This window comes from Anomaloglossus baeobatrachus, chromosome 6 (genome assembly GCF_048569485.1).
Source record: "Anomaloglossus baeobatrachus isolate aAnoBae1 chromosome 6, aAnoBae1.hap1, whole genome shotgun sequence".
In the NCBI taxonomy this organism is placed as follows: Eukaryota; Metazoa; Chordata; class Amphibia; order Anura; family Aromobatidae; genus Anomaloglossus; species Anomaloglossus baeobatrachus.
Window position 1 is genome coordinate 546888627 of NC_134358.1, and position 19760 is coordinate 546908386.

General features: G+C 47.4%; 1 protein-coding gene across 1 annotated transcript in view; it reads left to right on the plus strand.

Moving 5' to 3' along the window:
- AKAP9 (A-kinase anchoring protein 9) overlaps nucleotides 1-19760 on the plus strand; it is a 357327-nt gene that overhangs the window by 143024 nt on the left and 194543 nt on the right. Inside the window, exon 23 of the mRNA XM_075316166.1 lies at nucleotides 4901-5103. Coding sequence (XP_075172281.1) covers nucleotides 4901-5103 — 203 coding nt within the window. The remainder of the gene's footprint in view (nucleotides 1-4900; nucleotides 5104-19760) is intronic.

Here is a 19760-nt window from a genome sequence, read left to right on the forward strand (position 1 = left end):
CACACACACAAACACACATATGTGGATATATATATATATATATATATATATATATATATATATATATATATATATATATATATATATATATATATATAGTACAGACCAAAAGTTTGGACACACCTTCTCATTCAAAGAGTTTTCTTTATTTTCAGGACTCTGAAAATTGTAGATTCACATTGAAGGCATCAAAACTATGAAGTAACACATGTGGAATGAAATACTGAACAAAAAAGTGTGAAACAACTGAAAATATGTCTTCTATTCTAGGTTCTTCAGAGTAGCCACCTTTTGCTTTGATTACTGCTTTGCACACTCTTGGCATTCTCTTGATGAGCTTCAAGAGGTAGTCACCGGAAATGGTTTTCCAAAGTCTTGAAGGAGTTCCCAGAGATGCTTAGCACTTGTTGGGCCTTTTGTCTTCACTCTGCGGTCCAGCTCACCCCAAACCATCTGGATTGGGTTCAGGTCTGGTGACTGTGGAGGCCAGGTCATCTGGCGTAGCACCCCATCACTCTCCTTCTTAGTCATATAGCCCTTACACAGCCTGGAGGTGTGTTTGGGGTCATTGTTCTGTTGAAAAATAAATGATGGTCCAACTAAACGCAAACCGGATGGAATAGCACGCCGCTGCAAGATGCTGTGGTAGCCATGCTGGTTCTGTATGCCTTCAATTTTGAATAAATCCCCAACAGTGTCACCAGCAAAGCCCCCCACACCATCACACCTCCTCCTCCATGCTTCACAGTGGGAACCAGCCATGTAGAGTCCATCCATTCACCTTTTCTACAAAGACACGGTGGTTGGATCCAATAATCTCAAATTTGGACTCATCAGACCAAAGCACAGATTTCCACTGGTCTAATGTCCATTCCTTGTCTTCTTTACCCAAACAAGTCTCTTCTGCTTGTTGCCTGTCCTTAGCAGAGGTTTCCTAGCAGCTATTTTACCATGAAGGCTGCTGCACAAAGTCTCCTCTTAACAGTTGTTCTACAGATGAGAAGTTGTGTCCAAACTTTTGGTCGGTACTGTGTATGTATGTATGTATGTATGTATGTATGTATGTATATGTATATATATATATATAATAATATATATATATAATATGTATGTGTGTGTAACCCAGTGTAAAGTCCACTGTTCTCCTGAATCCGGCGTTGCTTTTCTTTTGTTCCTGCCCCTCTCTGTTCCTGAGATATGGCCCTCAGTTCTCTGTATAAAATCAAGTCTTCTTAGCCAAAGGGGCAGATCCTCACAAGAAAGAGGGGGAGTGTCACCACGCCCACTTGCCCAACAAGACAACAGTTACATACAGTGAAGAAAAGGCTGTATCTCAGGAACAGGCGCAGAAACAAAAGAAAAACGGGGTCGGATTCTGGAGAAAAGTGGCGTTTCCATCAGGTAAAGAAATATCACATTCATGACAAGTGACAAATCCTCTTTAAAGGCTCAGTATGGACAGCAAATAGCGTTCTACAGAGAATGGACTGAATTGGAACACAAAAAAAAAGAACCGAAAGAATCTCTTTAGTGTTTTCTGATCTTTCTTCTGCCCCAGACCTTGCACCATCTTTGCTATTAGCATTTACATTGTAACTTGTCATAATGAGTGATCTAACGCTTCTGACCTGCCACCATTACATGCTTATTCAGGGCTCATAAGGCTGCCTTCACACATCCGGTTTGAGCCGTGCAGCTCAATCCGGCTGTGAAACCTATGCAACGGATGCGGTGAAAACACTGCATCCTTTGCATAAGTTTTTTTTACATACGGCCCGTCCGTTTTTTGCCGCTTGCGGCACACTACTGAGAATGCGCATCGAACCGCATCCGGCGTCCATAGGGATGCATTGAAAAATGCGCCGCATCAACTGGATGCGGCGCGATGCGTTTTTTTTTTTTGCCGGAGCAAAAAACGTGCCAGGGAACGTTCCATCCGGCCGCCGCATCGGCTAAATCTGCCGCATGCAGCAAAAACCGGACGGAACGCAAGCCCATGCGGCACAATGCGGCGCCAATGCAAGTCAATGCTGGAAAAATCAAAACCGGCGACAAAAAAAAAAGGTTTCGTTTTTTCAGCAGTGCGCCGGATTGTGCCGCACTGCTACAGCCGGATGTGTGAAAGCAGCCTAAGCCAAGTGTGAGCTCTCTGTGTAGTACTCACAGTGTACACTATGTGGCACTGCACTCACAGATATGGTTTGTGGATAAATAGTGATACCCCCACCAACGTCTGCATTTCTATACATTATATATACAGCATTGATATATGTATGGTTTTATATATATTTATAGGGTTTTTCCATCAATAACATTGATCTAAGGCTTCAAATAGGACTAGGCAAGAAATTTATCATCGTGCCAATAGGAGTTTGGCTACATGACGGCCCTAAAATTGTAGTGCTTCTTGACATAATCATTGTGCAAGACCACTCACTGTAACCTGCACACAGTCCTGCACGTCGGTGGTTAGTGGGCATGGTATGACCAGTGACCGTTTCAGTTTTCCTCAGTAGAAGCAGGACCCCCGCCTTTCCTCCAGTAGAACCTAAAATAGAAGCTACCCCCTATCTCCTAATTCTCATATTAACAGAGCACCCATCTCATCCTACAGCTTCAGTAGCAGAAACTTTAGGATGTTCACCTGACAGTATCAGCAGCAGTATGGTGCATTTCCACTTTCCTCCGGCAGTATCAGTAGCAGTATGGTGCCTTTCTACTTTGCCCCATAGTATCAACAACGTTAAATGACTGTCCTTGTTTCTCACAGCAGTATTAGCAGCAGTATGATGTCTTTCAAACCCCCCCCCCCCCTCTGCAGTATCAGCAGCAGTGTGGTACCTTCCCACTTTCCCCCACAGTGTCAGCAGCAGTATGGTACCTTCCCACTTTCCCCCACAGTGTCAGCAGCAGTATGGTACCTTCCCACTTTCCCCCCCAGTGTCAGCAGCAGTATGGTGCCTTCTCACTTTCTCCCAACAGTATTAGCAGCAGTATGGTGTATTTCCACCGGCAGTATCAGCAGCAGTATGGTGTATTTCCACCGGCAGTATCAGCAGCAGTATGGTGTATTTCCACCGGCAGTATCAGCAGCAGTATGGTGTATTTCCACCGGCAGTATCAGCAGCAGTATGGTGTCTTCCCACTTTCCCCCGGCAGTATCAGCAGCAGTATGGTGCCTTCCCACTTTCCCCCGGCAGTATCAGCAGCAGTATGGTGCCTTCCCACTTTCCCCCGGCAGTATCAGCAGCAGTATGGTGCATTTCCACTTTCCCCCAGCATTATCAGCAGCAGTATGGTTCCTTCCCACTTTCCCCCGGCAGTATTAGCAGCAGTATGGTTCCTTCCCACTTTCCCCGGCAGTATCAGCAGCAGTATGGTGCCTTCCCACTTTCCCCCGGCAGTATCAGCAGCAGTATGGTGCCTTCCCACTTTGCCCCGGCAGTATCAGCAGCAGTATGGTGCATTCCCACTTTCCCCCGGCAGTATCAGCAGCAGTATGGTGCATTCCCACTTTCCCCCGGCAGTATCAGCAGCAGTATGGTGCCTTCCCACTTTCCCCCGGCAGTATCAGCAGCAGTATGGTGCCTTCCCACTTTCCCCCGGCAGTATCAGCAGCAGTATGGTGCCTTCCCACTTTCTCCCGGCAGTATCAGCAGCAGTATGGTTCCTTCCCACTTTCCCCCGGCAGTATCAGCAGCAGTATGGTGCATTCCCACTTTCCCCCGGCAGTATCAGCAGCAGTATGTTGCCTTCCCACTTTCCCCCGGCAGTATCAGCAGCAGTATGGTGCATTTCCACTTTCTCCCAGCAAAATCAGCAGCAGTATGGTGCATTCCCACTTTCCCCCGGCAGTATCAGTAGCAGTATGGTGCCTTCCCACTTTCCCCCGGCAGTATCAGCAGTATTATGGTGCCTTTCCACCGGCAGTATCAGCAGCAGTATGGTGCCTTCCCACTTTCTCCCGGCAGTATCAGCAGCAGTATGGTGCCTTCCCACTTTCCCCCGGCAGTATGAGCAGCAGTATGGTGCCTTCCCACTTTCTCCCGGCAGTATCAGCAGCAGTATGGTGCCTTCCCACTTTCTCCCGGCAGTATCAGCAGCAGTATGGTGCATTCCCACTTTCCCCCGGCAGTATCAGCAGCAGTATGGTGCCTTCCCACTTTCTCCCGGTAGTTACAGCAGCAGTATGGTGCCTTCCCACTTTCTCCCGGCAGTATCAGCAGCAGTATGGTTCCTTCCCACTTTCTCCTGGCAGTATCAGCAGCAGTATGGTTCCTTCCCTTATTCCTCCAGCAGTATCAGCAGGAGTATGGTTCCTTCCCACTTTCTCCCGGCAGTATCAGCAGCAGTATGGTGCTGATACTGCACTCCCTAAATTAAGGATGAATGTTTAGGTTTGTGATTGTGTCACATAACGCTCCATATGTTGAGCCGTCAGTAATAAGATGGCATATGCTACCGATTGCCGCCGCCTGCATCCATCTGCCGCTTTCTATTAAAAGCCTTGTGGTAAACACAAAGCAAAGTATCAAAAATGTTTCTGAAGATCAGAAGAAAATATATAGAAAACACGGAACCTGACAGATGTACGGGTCTCCGTGTGATCCATCTAATTTGCATATTAGTTTTTATTGATCACATTTTTTTAATATTTTTTTGCATTTTTTTTTATGTACTGTCAGCTTTCCGGTAGTCTAGTAGATGGACTACCATGCAATCACTTGGGATCTCGGAGGAAACTCCTCTGTAGCGCCACCACAGGGGAAGTGAAGCATTACACCCCACCTATTGAAATGCATACACTGTCCATGTAATGTACACATGTGGTGGCTCCTCCAACTAGGGAGACGCTCCTTTGATTTCAGCGAATTAATGACTACTGTTATGTTTTTCGCAGTGGGTCCGGATGGAGGTGACGTCGGAGAAGAAGGGGCACGGATTTGGCCAGAAGAGGCTGAGGAGGAGCTGCAGCTCACCGAAGAAGGATTTTCTGGGACAGATTTAAGTCCCAATGATGAGGCTCAGATACATAACATCAGCACCCGTCTCCAGGCCGCGGTGGAGAAACTCCTGGAGGCCATTACCGATACAAGCAACCAGGTACGATAAATCGTAAAACTCCATTAAGATGCTCTGTTGTTTGAAAAGATGGGTAGCAACCAACATGGTCCTCCTGAGATGGGGCATCCAAATTTCCACATATCCCGAAAGAGAAATAACTGTGGAAAAAGAAAGCGCAATAGGGTCTTACCCCAATAAGGAAGGGGTTAATTAATAAGATTAAACTCACCTATAGAAGTTGTGCCAGTCACAACTCCTATATAAGCATGTACACTCCAGGTCAAGGCTGCAGTCCCAGAATTGGCAGATAGCAGAAAGTAATAGAGATGGGTTTTCTAGCATCGCGCCAAGATAGGATTAATGTTACTTTATTTTCATGCACAGGTCAACGCGTTTCAGGAGTCTCAGCTCCCTTCATCAGGACAAACAGGCAAAAGAACATCAAATCTTTTGATGTTCTTTTGCCTGTTTGTCCTGATGAAGGGAGCTGAGACTCCTGAAACGCGTTGACCTGTGCATGAAAATAAAGTAACATTAATCCTATCTTCAAGCCGTCTTTGGTCACTGGCGCGGTGCTGAAAACCCATCTCCCTTACTTTCACATATCCTGAAAGGCAGATCTGTGTAGCGTCCTATTGAAATGCCCATATACTATAGCATGGAGAACGCCAAACCCTCCGACTGTGTAATGTGCATGGACTTGTCCTGATGCTTCCTACAGATTTTGAGAGGAAGGATTGTGCATATCGGGTTCCAGTATGCCCAATCCTTTGTGTCCGTAAGAGACAAAAGAATAGGGACAGTGAGCCCCTTTCTAAGTAACATTAGTTTTTTGCAAGTGAGGTGCTTGTATGAGAGCTCTTTAATTCCAAGTCCTTAAAGACTATTTGGGGATTTCACCCCCCTCAAACTTTATTTTTCCATGTATCTCTTTCAAATCCAAGTCCTGCAATACCTTTACATGGCCAGTTCGTTCCTCTGTTATTGAGAAATCAGCATTTCAAATGATATGCAAATGAGGCTAAACAGCTATGGTAGCTCTGAAGCCTCTGTCACTCGGGCTCTTTACTCCGCCTCCTCCTGCTTGACGACTGGCTCCTTTTCATATGTCACACAACATAGAGGCTATCAGTCAAGCAGCAGCAGGAGGGGGAGAAGGTGTCACTGGGCGGGGAATAGAGCTGCAGTGACTGAGGCTTCTGATCTACAAATAGCTCTTCAACCACAGCTGGAGTGACAAAGGCTTCAGATCTACAAATAGCTCTTCAAGAGCTAAAGTGATGGAGGCTTAAGATCTATAAACGGCTCTTCAGCCAGAGCTGGAGTAACAGATGCTTCAGATCTAGAGAGAGCTCTTCAGGCAGAACTGGAGTGACGGAGGCTTCAGATCTACAAATAGCTCTTCTAGAGCTGGAGTGATGGAGGATTAAGATCTACAAAGCACTTTTCAGCCAGAGCTGGAGTGACGGAGGATTAACATCTACAAATAGCTCTTCAAGAGCTGCAGTGATGGAGGTTTAAGATTTACAAAGTACTTTTCAGCCAGAGCTGGATTGACGAAGGCTTCAGATCTACAAATAGCTCTTCAAGAGCTGGAGTGACTGAATCTTCAGATCTAGAGAGAGCTCCTCAGCCAGAGCTGGAGTGACAGAGGCTTCTGTTTTAGAGATAGCTCTTCAGCCAGAGCTGAAGTGACGGAGGCTTCAGATCTACAAATAGCTCTTCAGCCAGAGCTGGAATGATAGAGGCTTCAGATCTAGAGATAGCTCTTCAGCCAGAGCTGGAGTCACAGAGGCTTTAGATCTACAAATATCTCTTCAAGAGCTAAAATGTTGGAGGATTTACATCTACAAATAGCTCTTCAGCCAGAGCTGGAGTGACTGAGGCTTCAGATCTACAAATAGCTCTTCAGCCTCATTTGCATATCAATTCAAAGGCTGATTTCTCAGTAACGGAGGAACCCTTCCCTGCGCTGGGTTTGAACAGTCATTTTGTGCTGTGTCCGACTCCCTTTAGGTTGGGAATAACCCTTTATCAGGAGTCAGTGTTATATTTAATTTATTTTTTTTATTTTAACGGGGCCCCTGTTTAGTTGGGCGGGCTGTAGATATGTCATATCTGCCCCTGGCGCCAGTCCGTAATTCCGAAGTATTCGCATCCAGCGGGTAAATAGAAAAGGAGATTGAGGACATCCATCTGTTCCCTTTTATGAGGCTCAGTTAGCAATCTGACTTTCTTCGGCGCTCCATTGGGAGACCCAGACGATTGACGATTGGGTGTATAGCTACTGCCTCCGGAGGCCACACAAAGTATTACACTAAAAAGTGTAAGGCCCCTCCCCTTCTGCATATACACCCCCCGTGGGATCACGGGCTCCTCAGTTTTATGCTTTGTGCGAAGGAGGTCAGACATCCACGCATAGCTCCACTGTTTAGTCAGCAGCAGCTGCTGACTATGTCGGATGGAAGAAAAGAGGGCCCATACTAGGGCCCCCAGCATGCTCCCTTCTCACCCCACTTTTGTCGGCGGTGTTTGTTAAGGTTGAGGTACCCATTGCGGGTACGGAGGCTGGAGCCCACATGCTGCTTTCCTTCCCCATCCCCCTGAGGGCTCTGGGTGAAGTGGGATCTTACCGGCCTCCAGGCTCTGAGGCCGGGCTCCATCCACAGACCCGGAGATCCTGCTGGAATGGAGCTGAGTATCGTCAGGGACAAGGCCCTGCAACGTTAAGGTACTCTGTGTCCCCGTACAGACCACGCACACACACACCAGCATGCTGGGTGTGTTAGTGCGCCGGGGACAACAGCGCTGCGCGCTGGAGCTATACTCACTGCAGCTTAGCTGAGTGAGTTAATGTGTGGGAAACTGCCGCGCCGGCCGCTGCTAGAAGCTGCGGCGCGGATGAGACTTGTGGTGCGCCGGGGACTTCCGCGCTGACCGTGCTTTTACGACGGCAGCGCTTATAAATCGAGTCCCCGGCTTTTGCGGCCTAGTTTCGTTTCCTTCCCGCCCCCGGGCCTGCCAGTCAGGGAAGGGGCGGGACGCTGTGCAATGGTCAGCACCGAGGGCTGGAGTCTTATTTACATACTCCAGCCCCCTCACTGGGCACAGTGGGACGCCAGCTTCCCGCTCTTTGTCTGGGGCACGCCCACGGCCCGCCCCTCTTCACAGGACGCCGGCAGCCATTCCTGCATGCAGTCTAAGCTGGAGAACGGACACAGGCTCTGGGAGACCCGGTCAAGGGATTCTGGCGACCACACACCCGCTTAAGCGGGCAGTAAGCAGCACCTTGGTGCTGACCCCACTAGTGCCACAGTGTTTTGTGTACTTTATGCTTGTACCTATATTTGCACTGTACGGTCGCTTCTTGGCTATATACCCCTGGATTGCTCTGAGGAGACAACAGCATGTCGTCCGCAGAAAAGCAAGGGTGCCAAGGCACAGGCTTTCTATGCTGTCTGTACCGCATGTGAGGCTGTTTTACCGGCAGGTTCCACTAACCCCCATTGGGTAGAGTCTCTGCTAGTGGTGGCCCAAAGAGAGCCACCTGTGAAACTGTCCAGAGGACAGAGTTTGCAGTTTTTTGCGGATAAAATATCTGGGACTATGACCAAGATTCTAGAAACTTGCAGTCCAGGCCGGTGACTCAGACAATGGGCACTGTTGAACAATGCCCCCCGGTCTCCCTCAGTTGGAACTAATACGTGCTCCAAGGGGGTCCCATACATCCCAGGCTGAAGGCTCTGCACGGACGACAGTCCCAGACAGCCTAAGCGAGCTCGCTGGGAGAGACCCTCGACTTCACACACTGGTCAGGGTCTCAGCGAGAGGATTCTCTGTATGATGAGGCAGAGGTAGCTGATCAGGATTCTGATCCTGAGACCGCTTTCAATCTGGATGCTCCTAATAGTGACGCCATGGTGAACGATCTCATAGCGTCCATCAATAGACTGGTGGATATTTCTCCCTCAGCCCCTCCAGTGGAGGAGTCAGCTTCGCAGCAGGAGAAATTCCATTTCAGGTATCCCAAGCGTAAATTCAGTACTTTTTGGGCCACTCTGACTTCAGAGAAGCAGTCCAGAAACACCACGCTTATCCAGACAAGCGTTTCTCCACACGTCTCTAGGATACACGTTATCCCTTTCCCCCTGACGTGGTCAAGCGCTGGACCCAGTGTCCAAAGGTGGATCCCCCAATCTCCAGGCTTGCGGCTAGATCCATAGTTGCAGTGGAAGATGGGACTTCACTTAAAGATGCCATTGACAGACAGATGGACCTCTGGTTGAAATCTGTCTATGAAGCTATCGGCGTGTCGTTTGCTCCGGCATTCGCAGCCGTATGGGCGCTCCAAGCTGTTTCAGCTGGTATTGCGCAGGTGGACACCGTCACACGTACATCTGTGCCGCAGATGGCGTCCTTAACCTCGCATATGTTTGCATTGCGACTTACGCTATTAATGCTGTCCTGGACTCTACGAGCCGTACGTCAGTGGCGTCCGCCAACTCCGTGGTTTTTACGCAGAGCCTTGTGGTTAAGGGAATGGAAGGCAGATTCTGCTTCCAAAAAGTGTTTAACCAGTTTGCCATTATCTGGTGTCAGACTGTTTGGTGAGCGATTGGATGAAATCATTAAACAGTCCAAGGGTAAGGATTCTTCCTTACACCAGCCCAGATCAAACAAAACCCAACAGAGGAAAGGACAGTCGAGGTTTCGGTCCTTTCCAGGCTCGGGCAGGTCCCAGTTTTCCTCGTCCATAAGGACTCAAAAGGCTCAGAGGGGCTCAGATTCCTGGCGGGCTCAATCACGCCCAAAGAAGGCAGCCGGAGGAACCGCTACCAAGGCGGTTTCCTCATGACTTTCAGCCCTCTCTCTCCGCATCCGCGGTCGGTGGCAGACTCTCCCGCTTTGGCGACATTTAGCTGCCACAGGTCAAAAACCGGTGGGTGAGAGACATTTTGTCTCACGTGTACAGGATAGAGTTCTGTGCTCGTCCTCCGGCTCGATTCTTCAGAACTTCCCCACCTCCCGACCGAGCCGATGCTCTTCTGCAGGCAGAAGGAGTGGTAATCCCTGTTCCTCTGCAGGAACAAGGTCACGGTTTTTACTCCAATCTGGTTGTGGTGCCAAAAAAGGACGGCTCTTTCCGTTCTGTTCTGGACCTATAACTGCTCAACACATGAAAACCAGGCGGTTCCGGTTGGAATCCCTCCGCTCCGTCATTGCTTCAATGTCTCAAGGAGATTTCCTAGCATCAATAGACATCAGGATGCTAATCTCCACGTGCCGATTGCTCCAGAGCACCAGCGTTTGCTATGATTCGTTATAGAAGACGAGCATCTTCAGTTCGTAGCCCTGCCCTTCGGTCTGGCGACAGCCCCACGGGTTTTCACCAAGGTCATGGCAGCAGTGGTAGCAGTCCTGCACTCTCAGGGTCACTCTGTGATCCCTTACTTGGACGATCTACTTCTCAAGGCACCCTCTCAAGAGGCATGCCAACACGGCCTGAACGTTGCGCTGGAGACTCTCCAGAGTTTCGGGTGGATCATCAACTTTTCAAAGTTAATTCTGACCCCGACCCAATCGCTGACATATCTTGGCATGGAGTTTCATACTCTCTCAGCGATAGTGAAGCTTCCGCTGGACAAACAGCGGTCACTACAGACGGGGGTGCAGTCTCTCCTTCAAGGCCAGTCACACCCCTTAAGACGCCTCATGCACTTCTTAGCGAAGATGGTAGCAGCAATGGAGGCAGTCCCTTTCGCGCAGTTTCATCTGCGTCCACTGCAATGGGACATTCTCCGCCAATGGGATGGGAAGTCGACGTCCCTAGACAGGAACGTCTCCCTTTCTCAGACGGTCAAGGACTCTCTTCAGTGGTGGCTTCTTCCCACCTCATTGTCAAAAGGAAAGTCCTTCCTACCCCCATCCTGGGCGGTGGTCACGACAGGCGCGAGTCTGTCAGGGTGGGGAGCAGTCTTTCTCCACCACAGGGCTCAGGGTACGTGGACTCAGCAAGAGTCCACCCTTCAGATCAATGTTCTGGAAATCTGGGCAGTGTATCTTGCCCTGCAAGCCTTCCAGCAGTGGCTGGAAGGCAAACAGATCCGAATTCAGTCGGACAACTCCACAGCGGTGGCATACATCAACCACCAAGGCGGAACACGCAGTCGGCAAGCCTCCCAGGCAGTCCGGCGGATTCTGATGTGGGTGGAAGACAGAGCATCCACCATATCCGCAGTTCACATCCCGGGCGTAGAAAACTGGAAAGCAGACTTCCTCAGTCGCCAGGGTATGGACGCAGGGGAATGGTCTCTGCACCCGGACGTGTTTCAGGAAATCTGTAGCCGCTGGGGGATGCCGGACATCGACCTAATGGCGTCTCGGCACAACAACAAGGTCCCGATTTTCATGGCGCGGTCTCACGATCAAAGAGCTCTGGCGGCAGGCGCCTTAGTTCGGGATGGGTCGCAATTCCAGCTACCCTATGTGTTTCCCCCTCTGGCACTGTTGCCCAGAGTGCTACGCAAGATCAGCCCCGATTGCCGCCGCGCCATCCTCGTCGCCCCAGACTGGCCGAGGAGGTCGTGGTACCCGGATCTGTGGCATCTCACGGTCGGCCAACCGTGGGCACTACCAGACCGGCCAGACTTACTGTCCCAAGGGCCGTTTTTCTGTCTGAATTCTACGGCCCTGAACCTGACTGTGTGGCCATTGAGTCCTGGATCCTAGAGTCTTCAGGATTATCTCAAGACGTCATTGCCACCATGAGACGGGCTAGGAAGCCGACGTCTGCCGAGATCTACCACAGGACGTGGAAGATATTCTTATCTTAGTGCTCTGCTCAGGGAGTGTCTCCCTGGCCATTTGCATTGCCTACTTTTCTTTCCTTCCTGCAATCTGGTTTGGAAAAAGGTTTGTCGCTCGGCTCCCTTAAAGGACAAGTCCCAGCGCTGTCTGTATTCTTTCAGAAGCGCCTAGCACGACTTCCTCAGGTACGCACGTTCCTGCAGGGGGTTTGTCACATTGTCCCTCCGTACAAGAGGCCGTTAGACCCATGGGATCTGAACAGGGTACTAATTGCTCTCCAGAAGCCGTCCTTCGAGCCTCTGAGGGATGTTTCACTTTCTCGACTTTCACAGAAAGTGGCCTTTCTGGTAGCGGTCACATCTCTTCGGAGAGTGTCCGAACTAGCAGCGCGGTCAGCCAAAGCTCCCTTCCTGGTGTTTCACCAAGACAAGGTAGTGCTGCGCCCGATTCCGGAGTTTCTCCCTAAGGTGGTATCCCCCTTTCATCTCAATCAGGATATCTCCTTACCTTCCTTTTGTCCTCATCCAGTTCATCGATATGAAATGGATTTGCATTTGTTGGATCTGGTGAGAGCACTCAGAATCTACATTTCCCGCACGGCGCCCCTGCGCCGCTCGGATGCACTCTTTGTACTTGACTCTGGTCAGCGTAAAGGGTCGCAGGCTTCCAAATCCACCCTGGCTCGATGGATCAAGGAACCAATTCTTGAAGCCTACCGTTCTGCTGGGCTTCCGGTTCCATCAGGGCTGAAGGCCCATTCTACCAGAGCCGTGGGTGCGTCCTGGGCATTACGGCACCAGGCTACGGCTCAGCAGGTGTGCCAGGCAGCTACCTGGTCGAGTCTGCACACTTTCACCAAGCATTATCAGGTGCATACCTACGCTTAGGCGGATGCCAGCCTAGGTAGAAGAGTCCTGCAGGCGGCGGTTGCCTCCATGTAGGGAAGGGCTGTTTTACGGCCCTAACTTGAGGTATTAATTTACCCACCCAGGGACTGCTTTTGAACGTCCCAATCGTCTGGGTCTCCCAATGGAGCGCCGAAGAAGAAGGGAATTTTGTTACTTACCGTAAATTCCTTTTCTTCTAGCTCCAATTGGGAGACCCAGCACCCGCCCTGTTTCCTTCGGGATTTTTGGTTTTTTCGGGTACACATGTTGTTCATGTTGAATGGTTTCAGTTCTCCGATGTTCCTTCGGATTGATTTTGTTTAACCAGTTATTGGCTTTCCTCCTTCTTGCTTTTGCACTAAAACTGAGGAGCCCGTGATCCCACGGGGGGTGTATATGCAGAAGGGGAGGGGCCTTACACTTTTTAGTGTAATACTTTGTGTGGCCTCCGGAGGCAGTAGCTATACACCCAATCGTCAATCGTCTGGGTCTCCCAATTGGAGCTAGAAGAAAAGGAATTTACGGTAAGTAACAAAATTCCCTTCTTTTTAAATATGGAAACAAATTTCACATTTTCTCTGATTCTTTTCCTTAATTTAATATCTAATTTCACTATTTTCAGTATTTTCTGAGTCCATATATTTACTCCGCTCGTATTATAGCGGCACTTTCCGCGCATGCCCCGGCTGCTGTTATGGTGCAGGTGATTTCACTCATTCCACGCCTCATTACCCTTCTGGGATTCTCACCAGATTTCTCCCATGGCTGGGTTATCCTATGAAGCCAGGGCAGGGAAGGTGACAACATCATGGACATAGTAAATTATGGTCGTAGAGATTTAGCAGAGCTGAGTTTGCGTGTACAGGGGATTCATTTTTGCTTTGACGCTCGGGAAGGGGGGGAGGTGTAAGAAAATATTGTCATTTTACCCGAAAAGATGGCTCAACTCTATTGTCTATAGGATGGGGGATGATATGCTGAGCGTCCGACCCCGAGATCAGAGATCGGGACTCTGCAGCCCCGTCCCAAATGGATCTGAGGTGCGCATGCACCGCCACCGCTCCACTCATCGTTTGCGGGACTGCTGAAAGGTATTTCCGGCAGCTCCATAGACAATGAATGGAGCGTGTGCACCTCACAACCATTCAGCTCGAGGCCCTGTTTTGGGGTTTCCAGAGCCCAAATCTCAGGGTTTAATGCATCATTATCTTCTTACATGGAAAATTAAATCACAGTAAAAAATAAAATAAACCCCTGCCCCATCTGTTATCAGCGTTGCTCTGGTCGGTCTCTGTTATTTTGTGACCTGCCGATAGTTCCAAGGTTTCATGGAGCGCTCCGGAGGTCACAACTCAATACAAGTCTATGAGAGCCTCGTTCTGGCTCTCATAGACTTGCATAGAGCGCTTGTGATGTAACTTCTGACTTCCGGACAGTCACAAATCATGGGCACAAGATGGCGGGACCAGCGCGACAGTGAAAAACAATGAAAACGCCGGATGGTGAGCATTAGACCAAAGGGCACGGGTCTTTGAAGCGCCACTCCAACGCTGGAAAAAAAAAAGCCGCTGGATTAGGATTTTATCGAATTGGTGAACTAACTTTCTGAGAGCTACCTCCACTTCCCTTGATTTTCCCATCCAGCTTTTTCTGGATGAGATACGCATTTACCGCAGTAATTCTCCTACAGCTGGCGCACAATGCATGTTCTTCCATTCATTCATGGATTAATTTTTTTATTTTTCCATTCATTCATTCATTAATTCATTCATTGTCCCATTCATAAATAATCATTCTTCCATTTATGCATTCATTCAGTGACCCATACATGCATTCATTCATCGATGTGTATATTTATACATACATTAATTCTTCCATTTAATTCTTCATACAGTCATTCATTCATTGTTCCATTCATTCATGATCATTCTTCCATTTATACATTCATTCATTGACATTTACACAGACTCATTCATTAATCGATATGTATATTTATACATACATTCATTCTTCCATTAAATTATTCTTCCGTACATTTATTCATTCTTCCATTTATACATTCATTCATTGATATTTTTACATGGTCATTCATTCATTTATTCATTCATTCATTCATTCATCAATACGTACAGTGCCTACAAGTAGTCTTCAACCCCCTGCAGATTTAGCAGGTTTGATAAGATGCAAATAAGTTAGAGCCTGCAAACTTCAAACAAGAGCAGGATTTATTAACAGATGCATAAATCTTACAAACCAACAAGTTATGTTGCTCAGTTAAATTTTAATAAATTTTCAACACAAAAGTGTGGGTCAATTATTATTCAACCCCTAGGTTTAATATTTTGTGGAATAACCCTTGTTTGCAATTACAGCTAATAATCGTCTTTTATAAGACCTGATCAGGCCGGCACAGGTCTCTGGAGTTATCTTGGCCCACTCCTCCATGCAGATCTTCTCCAAGTTATCTAGGTTCTTTGGTTGTCTCATGTGGACTTTAATCTTGAGCTCCTTCCACAAGTTTTCAATTGGGTTAAGGTCAGGAGACTGACTAGGCCACTGCAACACCTTGATTTTTTCCCTCTTGAACCAGGCCTTGGTTTTCTTGGCTGTGTGCTTTGGATAGTTGTCTTGTTGGAAGATGAAATGACGACCCATCTTAAGATCCTTGTTAGAGGAGCGGAGGTTCTTGGCCAAAATCTCCAAGTAGGCCGTGCTATCCATCTTCCCATGGATGCAGACCAGATGGCCAGGCCCCTTGGCTGAGAAACAGCCCCACAGTATGATGCTGCCACCACCATGCTTGACTGTAGGGATGGTATTCTTGGGGTCGTATGCAGTGCCATCCAGTCTCCAAACTTCACGTGTGTGGTTGGCACCAAAGAATCTCGATCTTGGTCTCATCAGACCAGAGAACCTTGAACCAGTCTGTCTCAGAGTCCTCCAAGTGATCATGAGTAAACTGTAGACGAGCCTTGACATGACGCTTTGAAAGTAAAGGTACCTTACGGGCTCGTCTGGAACGGAGACCATTGCGGTGGAGTACGTTACTTATGGTATTGACTGAAACCAATGTCCCCACTGCCATGAGATCTTCCCGGAGCTCCTTCCTTGTTGTCCTTGGGTTAGCCTTGACTCTTCGGACAAGCCTGGCCTCGGCACGGGTGGAAACTTTCAAAGGCTGTCCAGGCCGTGGAAGGCTAACAGTAGTTCCATAAAAAAAAAAAAAAGAAACAACAAAGAGCCAGCACCAATGTGCACTAAGGCATCAAATATTCCAAACTGCATTATAAAAATTTATTTTTTTTTTGAGATTTTTGGCAAAAAATTGCAATTTCTTGAGCTGCTTCGCCACGTCACGGCAAATCTCATTTGAAGCAGTCCTACACTAAAATATTTTTATAAAATGTGCCATGCGGCCTCACATATAAATAGCAGAACTGCTCTCAGCAGCACTCACCTGGTCTATTGCAGTCCCGTACCCATGACTGAGTCATGGCTGTGGGCGGGACAGGTCCAAGCAAATGCTGCATGAAGTATATATATAGCCTGTGGACAAAGCCTGATGACCCAATGTGAACAGTCACCAAACGCCAAAATCTATACAGATGGAATACATCCCAAATTGGGGTGCATAGCAAGGTGGAGGTCAACCACCGACCAATTCAACAAAGAAACAACAAAGAGCCAGCACCAATGTGCACTAAGGCATCAAATATTCCAAACTGCATTATAAAAATTTTTTTTTTTTTTTTGAGATTTTTGGCAAAAAATTGCAATTTCTTGAGCTGCTTCGCCACGTCACGGCAAATCTCATTTGAAGCAGTCCTACACTAAAATATTTTTATAAAATGTGCCATGCGGCCTCACATATAAATAGCAGAACTGCTCTCAGCAGCACTCACCTGGTCTATTGCAGTCCCGTACCCATGACTGAGTCATGGCTGTGGGCGGGACAGGTCCAAGCAAATGCTGCATGAAGTATATATATAGCCTGTGGACAAAGCCTGATGACCCAATGTGAACAGTCACCAAACGCCAAAATCTATACAGATGGAATACATCCCAAATTGGGGTGCATAGCAAGGTGGAGGTCAACCACCGACCAATTCAACAAAGAAACAACAAAGAGCCAGCACCAATGTGCACTAAGGCATCAAATATTCCAAACTGCATTATAAAAATTTTTTTTGAGATTTTTGGCAAAAAATTGCAATTTCTTGAGCTGCTTCGCCACGTCACGGCAAATCTCATTTGAAGCAGTCCTACACTAAAATATTTTTATAAAATGTGCCATGCGGCCTCACATATAAATAGCAGAACTGCTCTCAGCAGCACTCACCTGGTCTATTGCAGTCCCGTACCCATGACTGAGTCATGGCTGTGGGCGGGACAGGTCCAAGCAAATGCTGCATGAAGTATATATATAGCCTGTGGACAAAGCCTGATGACCCAATGTGAACAGTCACCAAACGCCAAAATCTATACAGATGGAATACATCCCAAATTGGGGTGCATAGCAAGGTGGAGGTCAACCACCGACCAATTCAACAAAGAAACAACAAAGAGCCAGCACCAATGTGCACTAAGGCATCAAATATTCCAAACTGCATTATAAAAATTTTTTTTGAGATTTTTGGCAAAAAATTGCAATTTCTTGAGCTGCTTCGCCACGTCACGGCAAATCTCATTTGAAGCAGTCCTACACTAAAATATTTTTATAAAATGTGCCATGCGGCCTCACATATAAATAGCAGAACTGCTCTCAGCAGCACTCACCTGGTCTATTGCAGTCCCGTACCCATGACTGAGTCATGGCTGTGGGCGGGACAGGTCCAAGCAAATGCTGCATGAAGTATATATATAGCCTGTGGACAAAGCCTGATGACCCAATGTGAACAGTCACCAAACGCCAAAATCTATACAGATGGAATACATCCCAAATTGGGGTGCATAGCAAGGTGGAGGTCAACCACCGACCAATTCAACAAAGAAACAACAAAGAGCCAGCACCAATGTGCACTAAGGCATCAAATATTCCAAACTGCATTATAAAAATTTTTTTTGAGATTTTTGGCAAAAAATTGCAATTTCTTGAGCTGCTTCGCCACGTCACGGCAAATCTCATTTGAAGCAGTCCTACACTAAAATATTTTTATAAAATGTGCCATGCGGCCTCACATATAAATAGCAGAACTGCTCTCAGCAGCACTCACCTGGTCTATTGCAGTCCCGTACCCATGACTGAGTCATGGCTGTGGGCGGGACAGGTCCAAGCAAATGCTGCATGAAGTATATATATAGCCTGTGGACAAAGCCTGATGACCCAATGTGAACAGTCACCAAACGCCAAAATCTATACAGATGGAATACATCCCAAATTGGGGTGCATAGCAAGGTGGAGGTCAACCACCGACCAATTCAACAAAGAAACAACAAAGAGCCAGCACCAATGTGCACTAAGGCATCAAATATTCCAAACTGCATTATAAAAATTTTTTTTTGAGATTTTTGGCAAAAAATTGCAATTTCTTGAGCTGCTTCGCCACGTCACGGCAAATCTCATTTGAAGCAGTCCTACACTAAAATATTTTTATAAAATGTGCCATGCGGCCTCACATATAAATAGCAGAACTGCTCTCAGCAGCACTCACCTGGTCTATTGCAGTCCCGTACCCATGACTGAGTCATGGCTGTGGGCGGGACAGGTCCAAGCAAATGCTGCATGAAGTATATATATAGCCTGTGGACAAAGCCTGATGACCCAATGTGAACAGTCACCAAACGCCAAAATCTATACAGATGGAATACATCCCAAATTGGGGTGCATAGCAAGGTGGAGGTCAACCACCGACCAATTCAACAAAGAAACAACAAAGAGCCAGCACCAATGTGCACTAAGGCATCAAATATTCCAAACTGCATTATAAAAATTTTTTTTTGAGATTTTTGGCAAAAAATTGCAATTTCTTGAGCTGCTTCGCCACGTCACGGCAAATCTCATTTGAAGCAGTCCTACACTAAAATATTTTTATAAAATGTGCCATGCGGCCTCACATATAAATAGCAGAACTGCTCTCAGCAGCACTCACCTGGTCTATTGCAGTCCCGTACCCATGACTGAGTCATGGCTGTGGGCGGGACAGGTCCAAGCAAATGCTGCATGAAGTATATATATAGCCTGTGGACAAAGCCTGATGACCCAATGTGAACAGTCACCAAACGCCAAAATCTATACAGATGGAATACATCCCAAATTGGGGTGCATAGCAAGGTGGAGGTCAACCACCGACCAATTCAACAAAGAAACAACAAAGAGCCAGCACCAATGTGCACTAAGGCATCAAATATTCCAAACTGCATTATAAAAATTTTTTTTGAGATTTTTGGCAAAAAATTGCAATTTCTTGAGCTGCTTCGCCACGTCACGGCAAATCTCATTTGAAGCAGTCCTACACTAAAATATTTTTATAAAATGTGCCATGCGGCCTCACATATAAATAGCAGAACTGCTCTCAGCAGCACTCACCTGGTCTATTGCAGTCCCGTACCCATGACTGAGTCATGGCTGTGGGCGGGACAGGTCCAAGCAAATGCTGCATGAAGTATATATATAGCCTGTGGACAAAGCCTGATGACCCAATGTGAACAGTCACCAAACGCCAAAATCTATACAGATGGAATACATCCCAAATTGGGGTGCATAGCAAGGTGGAGGTCAACCACCGACCAATTCAACAAAGAAACAACAAAGAGCCAGCACCAATGTGCACTAAGGCATCAAATATTCCAAACTGCATTATAAAAATTTTTTTTTTGAGATTTTTGGCAAAAAATTGCAATTTCTTGAGCTGCTTCGCCACGTCACGGCAAATCTCATTTGAAGCAGTCCTACACTAAAATATTTTTATAAAATGTGCCATGCGGCCTCACATATAAATAGCAGAACTGCTCTCAGCAGCACTCACCTGGTCTATTGCAGTCCCGTACCCATGACTGAGTCAT